The sequence below is a fragment of the Platalea leucorodia genome, assembly GCF_965183815.1.
Source record: "Platalea leucorodia genome assembly, chromosome: 1".
Taxonomy (NCBI): domain Eukaryota; kingdom Metazoa; phylum Chordata; class Aves; order Pelecaniformes; family Threskiornithidae; genus Platalea; species Platalea leucorodia.
The window spans coordinates 22,093,073-22,107,879 of record NC_138823.1 but is presented as its reverse complement, the minus strand read 5'-3'; the positions used below and the strand labels follow the sequence as shown (position 1 = coordinate 22,107,879).

Below are 14,807 nucleotides of genomic sequence, written 5' to 3'. Positions count from 1 at the left end.
AACAGTATACTTCCATGCAAATAGAAATTAATTATGGAGAGATGTTATATGTTGCTGTGCACAAAGGCAAGCATTGATGATTCTGACTGCATGAACCCAGGAAGTTATAAAATCCAATTTGCACCATGATAAGCGTAAGTTGTACCAATTTCTTCTTTTTACACATCGAAGAAGCATACTGTTATCAAGTCAGTTATCATACTGGCACTGCAAACTATTCTTACAACACATGCCTAACAATATTTTACAGTATTTACTATCAGCATAGAATTTTGTACTTGAATACTGTCTTATAAAACACAATCTCCTATCTTAGCTCTTTTATGTTCACAGCCAGTGTTTCATCTTTAACCTGGGTATTTTAACTGCTGTTACAGCTTCTTGTAGTTAATGTTGATGCCACACCTGTGAATGTACAAATAACTGTACACTGACAGATATAATCCACACTACCAGCAGCACTGTCATCTAGTGGAGGAATCTAATATAGCACAGTACCAAAAGATGTGCTAGTAAAAAATATTCTGGTCGATTCTTTTATAAACTTGAATTACTGATGAGTCTTACTAGAAGTAATAATCAATACATATTCCACATAAACATACCCATCTATATTAGCACAATGATATCATGCTGGCTTTGATTGCACTTTCCTCAAGCTCTCATACTCTGCATTTTGATATTAATAATCTATACCCCCAGTGTAAGCATTATCTAAAGTCAAGAAATAAGGAAACTGAGGTCTTTATGCAATTCATGTTAGGTCAGATGAACACAAGCTGAGATGTAAAAAGATAACAAGGACAGATATTCCATAAAGTTTTAGGGCCTCCAAATCCTGGGCCTCTATCCTGCTCCTTCCACCCATATAACGTCTCCCCACAGCGCTGTGGTTCCACAGGCTGCTTTGGATGAACTTACAGATGAGGAGGTAAAACATCCTGAACGCCCACAGCCTTCAGGCTGCTTCTAGCCTGCCCAACAGATGGTCAAGAGGGTCGGGCTCCCTTGGCTGACCAGAACTATTTATGAACCCTGCAGTGCGTGACCTGAGAAACCCTTCCCTGGAGGGAATCAAGGCTTTCAGACGCTGTTATCATCACCATGATTTCTAAGTGCCCAGTGAATAGGAGTCCTGGTCATGCCATGGCACTGCCTGTAAAAACATGATGTGGTCTCTGTTGTAGAATTTCTTATCTAAATAACTGGTAACAATAGCTTGCAAACTGTAACTCAAGGGAGGGGAATAGCAGAGCATATATTGTCTTGGACTGGTCACGTAATTTTTAATAATAATATAGAACTAATAAGAATAATGTTGTCCTGGACATCACTTTGACCTTGGAGGTACAGTACAAAGAGAAAAAAATTTGCTCTGAGGAGAAGGGAAAGTCTCAATCCCCGTTGCTGTTCTTCCACACTGCTTAGCTCCCCTTGGGCCCCACAACACACACACACAGTTCAGCTATCCCAGTCCAAGAAATTCACCCATGTTCTGAGGGTTATGGCACCCATGACAAGTAGGACACTGACGCTATGTTTGGTTTTCCATGACCCTTCCTCCAATGCCATTGCCCAAGCAAAAAAGAATTAGTACTTTTACCTTCTCTTCGTGCATTACTTATCACCCTTGCTGCAGATTTACTCATTACATGGACTACAAAAAGGGGGCAGTTTACAGCATTTGCTATGGTAATTGCTCTCTGCGTAGCTTCAGCTTCCACTTCTTCAGGACGACACAGCTCATGCCCCTCAGGGCCAGTTATTCCCATTGCCAGCATCTTCTTTGCACCCTGAACACCACACAAAAACATGTAAGAGTCAGTTAAAGTGCAACCATGGTGTTGTGAACATGCTGTCAGCCAAATGGATCCTAAACCAGCCACTGCAGCTAGTTTGAGAAAAAAAAAACAAAGCAGTTATGATTTTTTTTTCAAGAGCAGTTATTGTTGTGTTATCTGAAATCCAATATATCTCTCAATAAACGCAGGTCTCGGAATACCTAAGTGACTTCAGAGAACACGCTCCACTGGCTTGCAGGGATAAATCACCACTTTTGAAAATCCTCTCTCTCTCTCTCTCACTACATACTCTTAAATGATCACAGCCAGTAACTGAGATGACAGTATTAACCCCTCATTGGAGAAAAAATGGAATATCCTTACTAAGCACAAAGATACACATCCAGAGCCTCTGAATGAGGCTGTAAGGTTTTAAGAGGCATAAGATTTTGTCCCCACTATATACCAGGAACTTATGCTTTGCTGATTTAAGATTACTTAGCAATAAATTCATTTCCATTATAGTACCTGAGGCAGAGTCAAAGCACTATTGACTAGAATAGTTGAAGAAACTCAAAGACATCAGTGTAGTTATACTCCCAATGCCTCCACACAGCACTAAGACGGCAGTAGCAAGTGCGAAGTGAGGCTAACTATGCATAGAGGGATGTTGAGACTTTTGTGCCCAGTCAGTGAAGCTTTCTCTGTACTTCTGGATTTATTCCTGTTAGATGAACTGATTATGTTTGGAGACCTATGGTTAGGCATCACACACCTGATGTCTAAATACTTGGCCAAGTGCTCCCCCTTTGACTTGGCCAATGGTCAGGCTCTGACTGATGTTTTCTTTGCCAGTCAAGTATACATGTTATATTGCAAGTATATATATTATACTGCAAGTATAACTCTCATTATAGCAGGATCATTTGCCTCCTGTCTGCCCTGAACCCAGGACTCCAGGTTACCATTTCTTAGCCTACCACAAGCGTCCTTTAGGATCTTGGACAGGACGTTTGTCTTCGGTTCCATGGAAGTAAAACAGGGTAGAAAAGCCTTTCCCTATGATACAATGATGGTACTAATGCATCTATTGAAGTGCTTAGATAACAGGACCATTTATATTCCTGACTTTGATGGACAAAATGTCAAATGCTTACCTGTGCAATTAGCTCCCCATTCTCTGCATGGACTTGAGCAACTGCTCCAAGTTCCTTACAGCAGGAAAAGGCTGCATATAACTCCTCATCATTGACCATGTATTGATCTTTATAGGCCATAAACATCTTGAAGGAGTTGACGCCTTTGTTTTGAACAAGACTTTTCATTTCTTCCTTCACCTGAAAGACAGTCAACAATTTTCAAAAAAACAACAATATGATATTTTATCTGTTAATAATTTTGTATAAAGAAATTGTAAGTATGAAGGGTGAGCCTTTACTCACCCATCAAACATATGTTCAGTCCAAACAGCCTAAGTCACAAATTTAAAGACTGACTTATACTATTCTTGTATCAAATTGCTTCTCAAAGTATATAAACCAGTACCACTGCAATGCAGATATTGAAGGCACAAGCTAGTTACAGGAAAGGAATGCTTTTCACAAAAGATAGTGAAGCAGAATTTTATTCCAAATAAACTTCCCGATGTTGAAAACACCCAGTCCAATATTACAATCCAACTTATATCCAGCTTATAGGGTATGGAGTTTTGTGCAAAATTTATTTTCAAAATTGGATCCTAATAGGCTTCATCTTCTGGCAAATAAGAGTGACAGAAAAGATCTTATCTCCTAGAGCTTTGTCCTGACTCTAAACAACACAGAGCCTTTTGAAATATTTTGTTGTGAAACAAAATGGCTCTAAAACTCTTGATGCAAGCCTGCTTTTTTTCTTATATGCACTCCTTGATAAGATTCCCCACTTCTGCTAGAGTCTGTGAAGCCCAGCAAAACGTTATGTCCCAAAGAAAGAAAGAAAGAAAGAAAGATGCAAATTTTAGCCCAAAGGTTTCTTGTGCAGCTGGTTAGCCGGAACTATCCATTACCTAACTTTGGCTCTTCCTTCCCAGTAAAATTATGGTGACAGTAATTGACATGTATTTGTGATGCTATTACAATTTCCATGGAATTAATTCCTTTCAAAAAGGAAAACATTATTTTTCACCTTCTCTCTAATAATCTGCTTAGAGCTGCCCAAGAAAGGTGAGAGATTGATACAAAACTCAAGGAAATTTTCTGGACTTATCCAGAGGAGGGATGGAAGCATATCTAGAGTGGGAATTATGAAATAAATAAATATCTGACATAAGGCCCTGCTCTCGCACAAATATAGAGGCACATCACTTATTTTCTTCTTCACTAATTACTATGACTAAGGGAAGGCATTGTAAAGAATGTATATTTTTAATCAATACTTTAAATCCTGAGATGATAGCTAATTACAAGGACATGAATATTGAAGTCTTCTTTACCCAGGTCTTTTACAGCTACAAAACATTAGACCTTTTTATTTCTTTCAGTCTTGGCCTTTAAAAACAGTTAACTTCTTAACATAAACCAGAACATTTCACTGATTTACACCTCCTTAGTTTTACTGGATTTTTCAGTACAATTCCACTGTTCTCTACTAAGGCTATTTCAAGTGCACATTCCTCAGACTTCACTGGAGAATTTATTTTATATCTTTGCTTTGAGCTACAAGTTGGGGGTCAGTTTATTTAGTGCTCAGTGCACAGGATACCAAAGATTTGGTGTTTGCAGAGGGAAGGCTTTGGTTTATATATTTTAAAAGTTAAAAATTAGAGGAAGTACTCATATTTCAAATGGAATTTACTTAATATATCTATGTACTGATGCATGTTCTCTGAGGATCCAAAGTGAACTTGTAAAACCTGGGTCAGGTTCAGATAGATGTCAAGCACCCAAAAAGTTAATTTATTCACTAAAGCTTTCAGGCTATCAGCAAACGTACACATGACAAGGACGATTCTCACATAGCTAAATTCCAAAAAGGTTTTTTAGACAATCTCACATTCAAGTAATTATTGGCTCCAGTCCTGCTTTACTTTAAGGAGGTGTTACTGCAGTCACTCAGGAACCGAACTCTTCCTTTACAAATAAAGTATCGTATTTTTCATGTATACCCTTATTAAAAAAAAGTAACTCCAAGACTCAACAGGAGCATAGATTATCAAGTGTTCAAGTTCAACCAAAGCCAAAATTTATGCAAACACCTCTTGCCCCCTCTGGCCTGCTTGGTCTTGGTCTTGGTCTTGCACAACTGCTTCCTTTTCCTTTAACTTTGTGCAGTATTATCCAAAGATATAGGCTTTCTTTATTTTTTCAAATACATGTACTTTTAGAATGATGTAGACTATTTCACAAAAATACACTAACTATTACCCTGCCAGCAAGCTATATTTAGCATGTGAGGACTAATTCAAAGCAGGTGCAGTACCAATTCATGGAATTGAAAATCAGCTATTGTGTCTACCTTGTTGCTCCACCACGTAACTGCCACGTGCAGTGCATAATCACAGCAGACTTTAGGGTCTGCCCAGCTTTTCCATGTATCAAAGGCTTCAATAAGAGAACAGCCTTTCTGAGGGATGGCAAAGTCGATGATCATAGTGGTTCCTCCTGCTATAGCAGCCTGAAAGCAAGAAAGTTAACATTTAGCAATCAGAAAGAATGCAAATTTCCTCCCACCCTCTCTGATTCCCTGTGCAACAATTAATCTTGGTACACTGAAAAGCCAAAAGCCACTGAAGAGCTTCCCTGAGTAAAGTCTGAATTTGCAAAATGATTGTGGAGATTAATTTCACCTCCTTTAAGAAGGATGTTCTCAAACAGGTATTCAGGAGTATCATGGGGAAATTCTCCGACTGAAGGGGAAGTTTTCACACATGTACAAAATGTTATCAAAGATTTGGAGATGAGTCTGCAGCATTCATGCGTCAGTGAGTCTCCTTAAGCGGGTGGGATCACTGAGAAAGAAGAGCACCAGAAAACCAGAGTCAACTTGAGAAATGCTTCTTCAGAGTCTACGTAGTTGAAAAAACAAGCCTGTGTCACAGGAAAGTACTAAGAGGTAGATACACAACAAAAAAAAAAAAACAGATTCAGTTTGAAAATCCAGTGTGAAAATCCCCAAACTCTTGCCTAACAACAAAAGGATTTTTAAAGTGTTTTAAAATTATTTTTGTTACTGACAGGGTATCATTTAGCAAAACTGCATAGCAGGTTTTGCAATAGAATGAGGTATTTACATCCTCCATATTAATATTTACAAGTATATAAATAAACAAAAATTTTACTTTATGTATGCTGTGAGAATCAAAAATTGCTTTTTAACCAATACTTTTCACTCTCCTCTATGGACAATTGAATTATTACTTTTTTTTTTCCTTTGAAGGATCTTTGTTAGTCACTCCCAGAAAACAGATCCTCGACTAATAGAAATTGATCCAATATAGAAATTCCTTTGCTGTGATTGTTGCAATCTTCCAAATTAGCCAGAGAAAGCCTCTCTATTGCTCTGAACAACATCCCTTTGCACAACACGTACAACCAATTCAGATCAAAATATACAGACTTCAAATTCATGCTAAATTACTCTTCCTATTTCTAGATCAATCAGTCTCTTCCTTCTTTCTCTCCACTTAGCAATCAGAAGCAAAATTGTAAATATGTCGGTATATTTTGCAAAAAAAGAAGTTTGGAGAGTGACATAAACATTTGTGAATCTGTGATGAATTCAGCAGAACATTGTCTCCAAGAGAAGTTGTTCAACCTCTCATATTTTTTTTTCAACCAGACAGATTGACTTATTTGTTAAATAGGATTTAGAATTGAAGAATATTTATAAACTTTAAGGCAAAAAAATGTCATTGGTTCCACAACTCCACTCAAAGTCTCTTTTTTCCCCTAACATTTTTTCTCCCCTCTCTTTGTAAAGAGAGGTATTCTGTGCCTTTGTTTATTCAACTGAATGGGTAAATCTTAGCTAATCATTGCAGCATATTTTGCAATAGATGGAACACAACACTGTCTCTCTGATTCTCTTGCCAAAGTGTTTGTCAGATGAAAACCTTGAGTAAACAGCTCTGAACAGTTTACATGCTTTGACCTGGGTTAAGAAGGTCTACAATACCTAACTTTTTGACATCTGATCACTAGGTTGGATCTAGAGTCTTCTTTTAGGCACCAAAGTGACTATCTGGACATTCTGTTTTGTGTATGCAGTCTGATTTTCAGCTTCCCTGTCCAGTGCCTCAAAAAGTTATTCAAAAAATCTATACGCTAACCGAAAGTAGTACTTTTTTTGCAAGTTAGCTGATGATTTATCTCCTTTAATTTGGGATTTACAGTGCAGGCACCTACACCTGAGTTAGTCTGCATCTTTGGTTCCTTTTAAAATCAATGAAGGCACTTGAAGAATGACATCACTCATGCCTCAAGCAAATGTCTTAAGAGAAAGCCAGAGCCATTGCTGTTTCTTTTACATGTTTTCTCCTGTCAACCAAAATAATCTTCTGGCTTCAAGTCACATTTGTTTGATTTCTCTTGCAATTTCAAATTTCTAAATACATTGTTGATAACTAGTTTACAAAAAAGGTCTTCACAGAGAAATAAAGGATTGTTGCAGAAAATGACTAAGTATTAATATATATTTTTGTGTACTGCAAATCATGTAATCCAAGAAATCCAGAAATAAAATTCTGCACCTCATTCAGCCAGGGAACATGCTTTGTGATGTCTGTAGACAAGCAGAACAGACATTGTGGACTTGATTTTTTTCTCTCCATTTATCACAAAAAGCAGTGTGAAGTCCAAAAACTGCCTGTGGAATCCATTTTGGTAACTACAATTTAAAAAAAAAAAAAAAAAAAAAATTCATATCTATGGACATCTGAAAAAGATGTTGTCCATTGTGAAGCCCATATAATAATAGATTCCTTCATTTCTACCAGATAGCTACAGAAGATACTTAGTTTGGGGAAAAAAATTCCCATGATCAAATTCATAATCCCTTTCCAGCTATCAGTTCTGGAGGTGGAAATTCAATGCTGTAGCTTTCCTTTTATATCTTATCTTACATCTGACTTGGAGAGACATGTTATGATTGACATAGCAGTCGTTTTGGTATGGCAGGAAAGATCTGCTGTGATGGACAAAACAATTTTTTGTCAAAGTTTTGCAGAATAATTACAGTCTATTACAATGAGCCACTATAGAATCATAGAATATCTCAAGTTGGAATGGACCCATAAGGATCATCAAGTCCAACTTCCTGCTCCTCGCAGGACTACCTAAAACTAAACCATATGACTAAGAGCATCATCCAGACACTCCTTGAACTCTGACAGGCAATAACTTCTGTGCTCATTGAGAAGAACAATTCTAGTGCAATTCTAGTGCATCCAGTGTAAAATATTTCCATTCTAAATAACAGCAGGAATACCAGAAAATCTAGCTTGAGTTGGAATAAATATTGTTATTGAAAGAAATACGCCAGTAATTTAAGGATAGCATATAGGTCATTTGTAGTCCTCTCTTCAGTACTCTGGGCTCCACATTAAAAAAAACCAAATCCTTGTTGAAGTATGGAAATGTACAATTACGCCACTCAAACAATCTAACTCACACCCTCATGACATGATGGGGCAAGCAAGAAATGAAATTTCCTGTTAAAGAATAGAACCATAGAATCATAGAATCATAGAATGCTTTGGGATGGAAGGGACCTTTAAAGGTCATCTAGTCCATCCCCCCTGCAACTGGTAGGGACATCTACAACTAGAAGACGTTGCTCAGAGCCCCATCCAGCCTGTCCTTGAATGTTTCCAAGGATGGGGCATCTTCTACCTCTCTGGGCAACCCGTTCCTGTGTTTCACTACCCTCATTGTAAAAAATTTCTTCCTTATATCAAGTCTGAATCTACCTTCTGTTAGTTTAAAACCATCACCCCTTGTCCTATTGCTATTGGCCCTGCTAAAAAGTCTGTCCCCATCTTTCTTATAAGCCCCCTTTAAGTACTGAAAGGCCACAATAAGGTCTCCCTGCAGCCTTCTCTTCTCCAGGCTGAACAACTCCAGCTCTTTCAGCCTTTCCTCATAACAGAGGTGTTCCATCCCTCTGATCATTTTTGTGGCCTCCTCTGGACCCTCTCCAACAGGTCCATGTCCTTCCTGTACTGAGGACCCCAGAGCTGGACACAGTACTCCAGGTAGGGTCTCACCAGAGCAGAGTAGGATAGGGTCAATCTAAGCAGGACTGCAAACTTTAAAGGTTCTTAATAGTTGTGTGGTTACTGCACCACACCATTTGTTAAAAGGAGTTGAATTTAACTTATTTCAACTATTTCAAAGATGCAAATTAGTGTTTTGCACATAAGAAAAAATGCACATCAGTGAAATCCATTTCTTTAGAAGGGATGCACTATCACATAGAATCACAGAATCATAGAATCGTTAAGGTTGGAAAAGACCCTTAAGATCATCAAGTCCAACCGTTAACCTAGCACTGCCAAGTCCACCACTAAACCATGTCTCTAAGCATCACGTCTACCCGGCTTCCTGGTGGTGGCGGCAGAAGCGGCAGTAGCGGCCAGGCCGGGCTGGGCTCTGTGTGCCAAGGCGTCCTGCTGTGCCCAGGCATCCCTCGGCGGCCAACAGAGGTGGCAGCATGTCGGTGGTGGGGCTGAAGCAGCAGTTCTACAAGGCGAGCCAGCTGGTCAGTGAGAAGGTTGGAGGAGACGAAGGGACCAAGTTTGACGATGACTTCAAGGAAATGGAAAAGAAAGTGGACCTGACCAGCAAGGTGGTTACAGAAGTATTGACCAGAACAATAGAGTACCTCCAGCCAAACCCAGCTTCCAGAGCCAAGCTAACCATGCTCAACACGATGTCGAAGATCACTTTCTGCTTTTTAGCAAACCCCAGTTCTGCTGTGAGAGGGACAGGATGTAACAGGATCTCTGAAGATGCTGGCTAACAGACAAGCCAAGCAGGGCAACGTGATCCCTTCTGTGAGTGAAGGGTTTCAGCCTGCACAGCAAAGCTCTTAGAAAAGTACATTACAAATTTTAGGGAGCTCTGTATGAGTATTTTTACTATATGGAGATGATGCATAATACTGTTAACACTAGTAACTGACACACTGCTAATGCAGGGAACGTAATAAGATCAGCTAAAAAGCTGAAAAAAAACCCACTCCAAGTGTAAAACTGGAAGAAATGAGATACTTTTAGAAAGTGTATTTGAACTGGACTTTCACTGAGAGACACAGTAAGGACAGAAGTGAATGACACAAGAAACCTTGCATTCCCCCATGCTAACAGAGGAGAAAGATCAGATTACCACAGCAGTGCTCCCAGCGCATGGGGGAGTTAAACTGTTGCTTTAGTTAACCTTTGCTCAGAAAAGTATGAAGCTTGTTGCATGTACCAATGCAAGTTGTAGTCTGCATGATGACAGCCAGGGTAAATAACCGTGCTTAACACTTGCCACCTGCAGCCAGAAAAGTCTCTGAAGGAACCCAAATAACATACTGGTTGAACGTGGACCTCTGAGTACCCCAGCTGCTTATTACACTGTCCCAGCCAAGGGACAGTAACAATTGCCTGCGCTTGATTCACAATCTACTCTCTCTTTTAGAAGTAATATTGAATAACCTGCAGACATCCCTAAGAAAGCTCCGATGGACACACGGACGTGCATCTGCGCACCCACCTTTGTTCCTGTATAGAAGTCATCTTTTGACGTGCTACCCATAAAAGGGAACTGCATGTGTGTATGAGTATCGATGCCCCCAGGGATCACCAGCTTGTTGGTCGCATCCAGCACGACAAGTCCAGCGGGTGGCTCAGGGTTTAGGTTCGGTCCTACCTGCTGCACCACTCCATCTTCCACGTACACATCAGCCACCACAGAGCAGTCGTCATTCACGACTTTTCCCCCCTTGATCAGAAGTCTCTGCTGAGCCAGGTTTTGGGGCGGCATGGGAGCCTAGAAGGTGAAAGTGAGGCCTCAGCTCAGAAAGTTGCTCTTGCCTGAGAGTATTTCACTGCCCACCCTTCTCCCAGAGCAGCAGGTTATCTCCAAAGGGCCCTGAACACACACCACACAGTGCTATTTGAACAGACTGCCCTGGGCAGCTCCACCTCCCGCCGCCTGTGAGCACCAATGCCCGGCGAGCCAGCGCGCAGGCCGGTGGCAGAGAGCTGGCTTCAGGCCCTTTCTGCTCCAGTTCTCTTTGCCTGGAGAAAGCAGGGCCAACGTTTCAGGAGGGTCCAGTTGGGTTCTCATGGTGCTCGCTCCAGCCTGCCCTGTACACCTCAGGGTTTGAAACACACTGGGCTGTTTTGAAAATGTGGCCATTCATCGGTTTCTGATGCCCAAAGGGGACCCAAGCTCTTTGCAATGGGGTTTGAGGAAACCAAGGGTAACCGAAGCTCTTCACAGAGGTGGCTGAGGAGCCCAAAGGTGACCTGAACTTTCCACAGAGGTGGCCAGGGAGCCAAAGGATGACCTGAGGTCCCTGCAGCTGTGTCTGGGGACCCTGTGGGTCCTGCCCATGCAGAGGGGCCGGGGGAGTGCAGGGCAGCAGTGGTCCAAGTGTCATGTCCATCTCAGCTGAGCCCCTGCAAGCTGATACGGCAGGGGCCCCTCTGCCGCCATGGGACTGAGCCACCGCTGGAGGACACCGGCCATCAGGAGCTGCTCCCGAACCGCTTCTCAGAAGACAATCTGGGACACACAACCCTCAGGACCCAGGCACAGCCCTCTCCCCCCGCCAATGCCACTACTTGGGCAACACAGCGGGCTGAGGGGGGAAGCCCCTCGGGGATTTCCGGAGGCTGCCGAGGCCTCTCCTCACCCTGCCTGCGGGAAGCTCCAGCGCCAGGGGCGTGTGGCCCCTGTCCAAGGACCAGGTGAAAATGATCCTCCCGTAGCTGTTTCCTTGCGCCATCTCCACTGCCGGCCCCGCGGCCCGGCCCGGCCCGGCCCGGCGTGCTCAGGCCGGCCGCTCCCCGCTGCCCCCCGCCCCCCGCCCCCGGCACCGTTGCCCGCACAACCGCCGGCGGCCCCGCCCGGCCCCGGCCCACGCAGGAGGCAGCCGCCGTCCCCCGACGGCAGCGGCAGCGGCAGCGGCGGGCCCGGCCCGGCCCGGCGCGGCCCTTCGCGCCTTCCCCGCCCGAGAGGGACCCCTTCCCGCGGGCCGGGGCCGGCCGCCGGGCGGTGAGATCCGGGGAAAGGGGAAAGTCGGGGTTTCTGCGGTGGGTTTCATACAGGGCTGGCGTGACCGCGGCTGGGAGGGGCGGCTTGTGCCTTTCCGAATACAGACCTGGAAAAAGAGAAGGGAAAGTAAAATTGAGATGGCTAGAAAATGAGCTAAAGCTTCCAACAGGAGAAGAGGAAAGACCTGCACTACACCACCCCAGAGGCACCTGCTCTATGGACTTTTCCCACTTCTCTCCTCCAGTAACCCGGGCTTTGCGTACTCGGCAGTGACACTGCTCGAGCGTGTCCCTGAATCTGCTGAGCACCAGCACCTTCATCTCCTCGACCTCTTCCAGTTCAGCAATGATGGCGTCAGAAGACAGCATATTGTCCCTGAGCGCCGTGAGAGGGTGCACACATACGCTACTGAAAAGACACTTAGACAAATTACACTAGGTTTGGAAAATGCTCACCTTCCCATCAGCATGTCACCTTTGTTCCTTCTCTCCCAGTGGGCAGGAGAGCAGTGTCAGAGGTTTGCCTTTGTATCTGCCCATCCCAAATTGTCTTGTCTTATGCCTCACCTTTGTGCAGTGGGACAGAGACCCACTGGGATTCATCACACCACACAGCAACAGCAAAGGTCAAAACTTGTTTGGAAAAGCGGAGCAGAGAATGAGAACAACAAAGTGAAATGCCCCAAGGCTCCCGGGGCAGCTGCCTGGTGCTGAACGGGCAGGAAAGGGCAACCTGCGCCTACCATGTCTGCTGCATTTAAAGCCGGTAAAAAGACAAGGGTCAAGGTACTGTGATGGGAATTCAGGCAGGAACTCTCGCTCACTAGTTACAATGGTATTGATGAGCCAGGAACAGTTGATTTTCAGCAGTAAATCTATTCAGAGGAAGAGCTGGGGAATAAAGATGTGGGAGAGAAGTCAAACTATGGTGCTCTAAAACAGGAATTGTGAACATTAGAGTGAGGATGGAAGAGGTCCAGGTGAGCACTGAAATGGGGTAACGGGGCTGTACTTTGAATCTGTGCTGCTGCTGAGGCAGTGAATCCATTTCTCCCACTGTGCAGATAGGCATCCGAATAGCTGGACTGCTGGGGATCTGAAATGAGTGTGTCCCCGGTGCAAAAGTTTCAGTTTCTATAAATGAAGTGACCTTTGTTAAGTGAGGAGAGGGGGTGGCAAAGACAGAGGTTCATTCGATCTTGTGCAGTCACGTGGGGTGCAGCAGTCAAGTTGATATGCCTGCCCCAATGGGTATTTCATGATTTCACATGGAACAGCATCAACAAATTATTCAGTATTTATTGGCAAAGACGCTTCACCCTGAATCTCCAAGCTTGGTGCCAAAACTGCCAACCTAAAATAGTTACTTTCCTACTATTTCTCCCTGGCCAATTAATATTTAGTGACTTCTACGAAATGAATTTCTACATGACAAACCTAGATAATCACCTCCAAGTACGCTCTTGGACTAATGGCAGTAGTAAACTGTTCCTGCTCAAATCCTTCCCCCAAATTAGGCAGAGGGAGATTTGAAGGCAGGCCTGCCACATCACAGCAGACGACGATATTCAGGGTATTCAGTTCCCTTTTTTTTGTGTGTTGCGCAGGAAAGAGCTGACATGACTTTGACACCTAAATGCGTGAAGAGTTGCACGGCACAAAATCCTTTTTACCTCTGTTTCTGAACAACATCGGGCTTGAGCTCCGTTTCCTTTCCTCTGATTTCCTCCTGGCTAATTTAGACTTTGTGGATCCTACTCTTAAGTGCCTAAACTTTCCTACGTGTAACTTCATGCCCAACTCAGAGTTGCAGGTCCCCCAAACTGGCAAGGTAATTGAGTGTCAGGGCTTATAATGCTGTGCCTAGGAAAACTGAATTTATCCCACAGGTGGTTTTGAACATACTAAATAGGTTATTGGTAGATAACAACATTCTGTCTAAGCACTCGTTTTATTTAGTCCATTTGGGCCAACAAGATAATCTCACATCAGCTGCATTTATGTGCATTTGGTAAATATTTGATATTTCACAGCTCAGCTGCCCCTGGAAAGAATGGCCTGAAATACCATCTGTGGGACAGAAATAATCCTTATAATACTGTGAGAAGACAGTATTGGGCCCATATTCTTAGTGATTACTGAACACGTATTGCTACTGCAACAAGGCTTCTGGCTCCTAATTGGCTTTGTAACCTTCATTCACCCACAAAACATTTTACTCTTTTTATCCTTCTCTGCACAGTTTAAAACAAATCTTTGCTCCGTAATCAGTGGCTGACTCTGCACTGTTGGACTGGTTTGGCCTGGGAGAGAGTTAATTTTCTTCACGGTGGCTAGTATGGGGCTATGTTTTAGATTTGTGCTGAGAACAGTGTTGATAATACAGGGATGTTTTAGTTATTGCTGAGCAGCGCTTACACAGAGTCAAGGCTTTTTCTGCTTCTCACCCCACCCCAGAAGCGAGTAGGTTGGGGGTGCACAAGAAATTGTGAGGGGACACAGCCAGGACAGCTGACCCCAACTGACCAAAGGGATGTCATAGAATCATAGAATGTGCTGAGTTGGAAGGGACCCACAATGATCATTGAGTCCAACTCCTGTTGGTGCATAGGACAACCCCACAATTCACACCATACGTCCGAGGGCGTTGTCCAAATGCTTCTTGAATGTTGTCAGGCTTGGTGTCATGACTACCTCCCAGGGGAGCCTGTTCCAGTGCTCCACCACCCTTTGGGTGAAGAACCTTTTCCTAATGTCCAACCTAAACCTCCCCTGGCATATCTTCC

General features: G+C 43.1%; 1 protein-coding gene across 1 annotated transcript in view; it reads right to left on the bottom strand.

Moving 5' to 3' along the window:
• DPYS (dihydropyrimidinase) overlaps positions 1 to 10,783 on the bottom strand; it is a gene marked incomplete at both ends in the record, with an annotated part of 31,445 nt that extends 20,662 nt beyond the window's left edge. The window contains 4 exons of the mRNA XM_082304271.1: positions 1,604 to 1,793; positions 2,939 to 3,118; positions 5,274 to 5,432; positions 10,514 to 10,783. Coding sequence (XP_082160397.1) covers positions 1,604 to 1,793; positions 2,939 to 3,118; positions 5,274 to 5,432; positions 10,514 to 10,783 — 799 coding nt within the window. The remainder of the gene's footprint in view (positions 1 to 1,603; positions 1,794 to 2,938; positions 3,119 to 5,273; positions 5,433 to 10,513) is intronic.
• Positions 10,784 to 14,807: the final 4,024 nt, after the last annotated feature.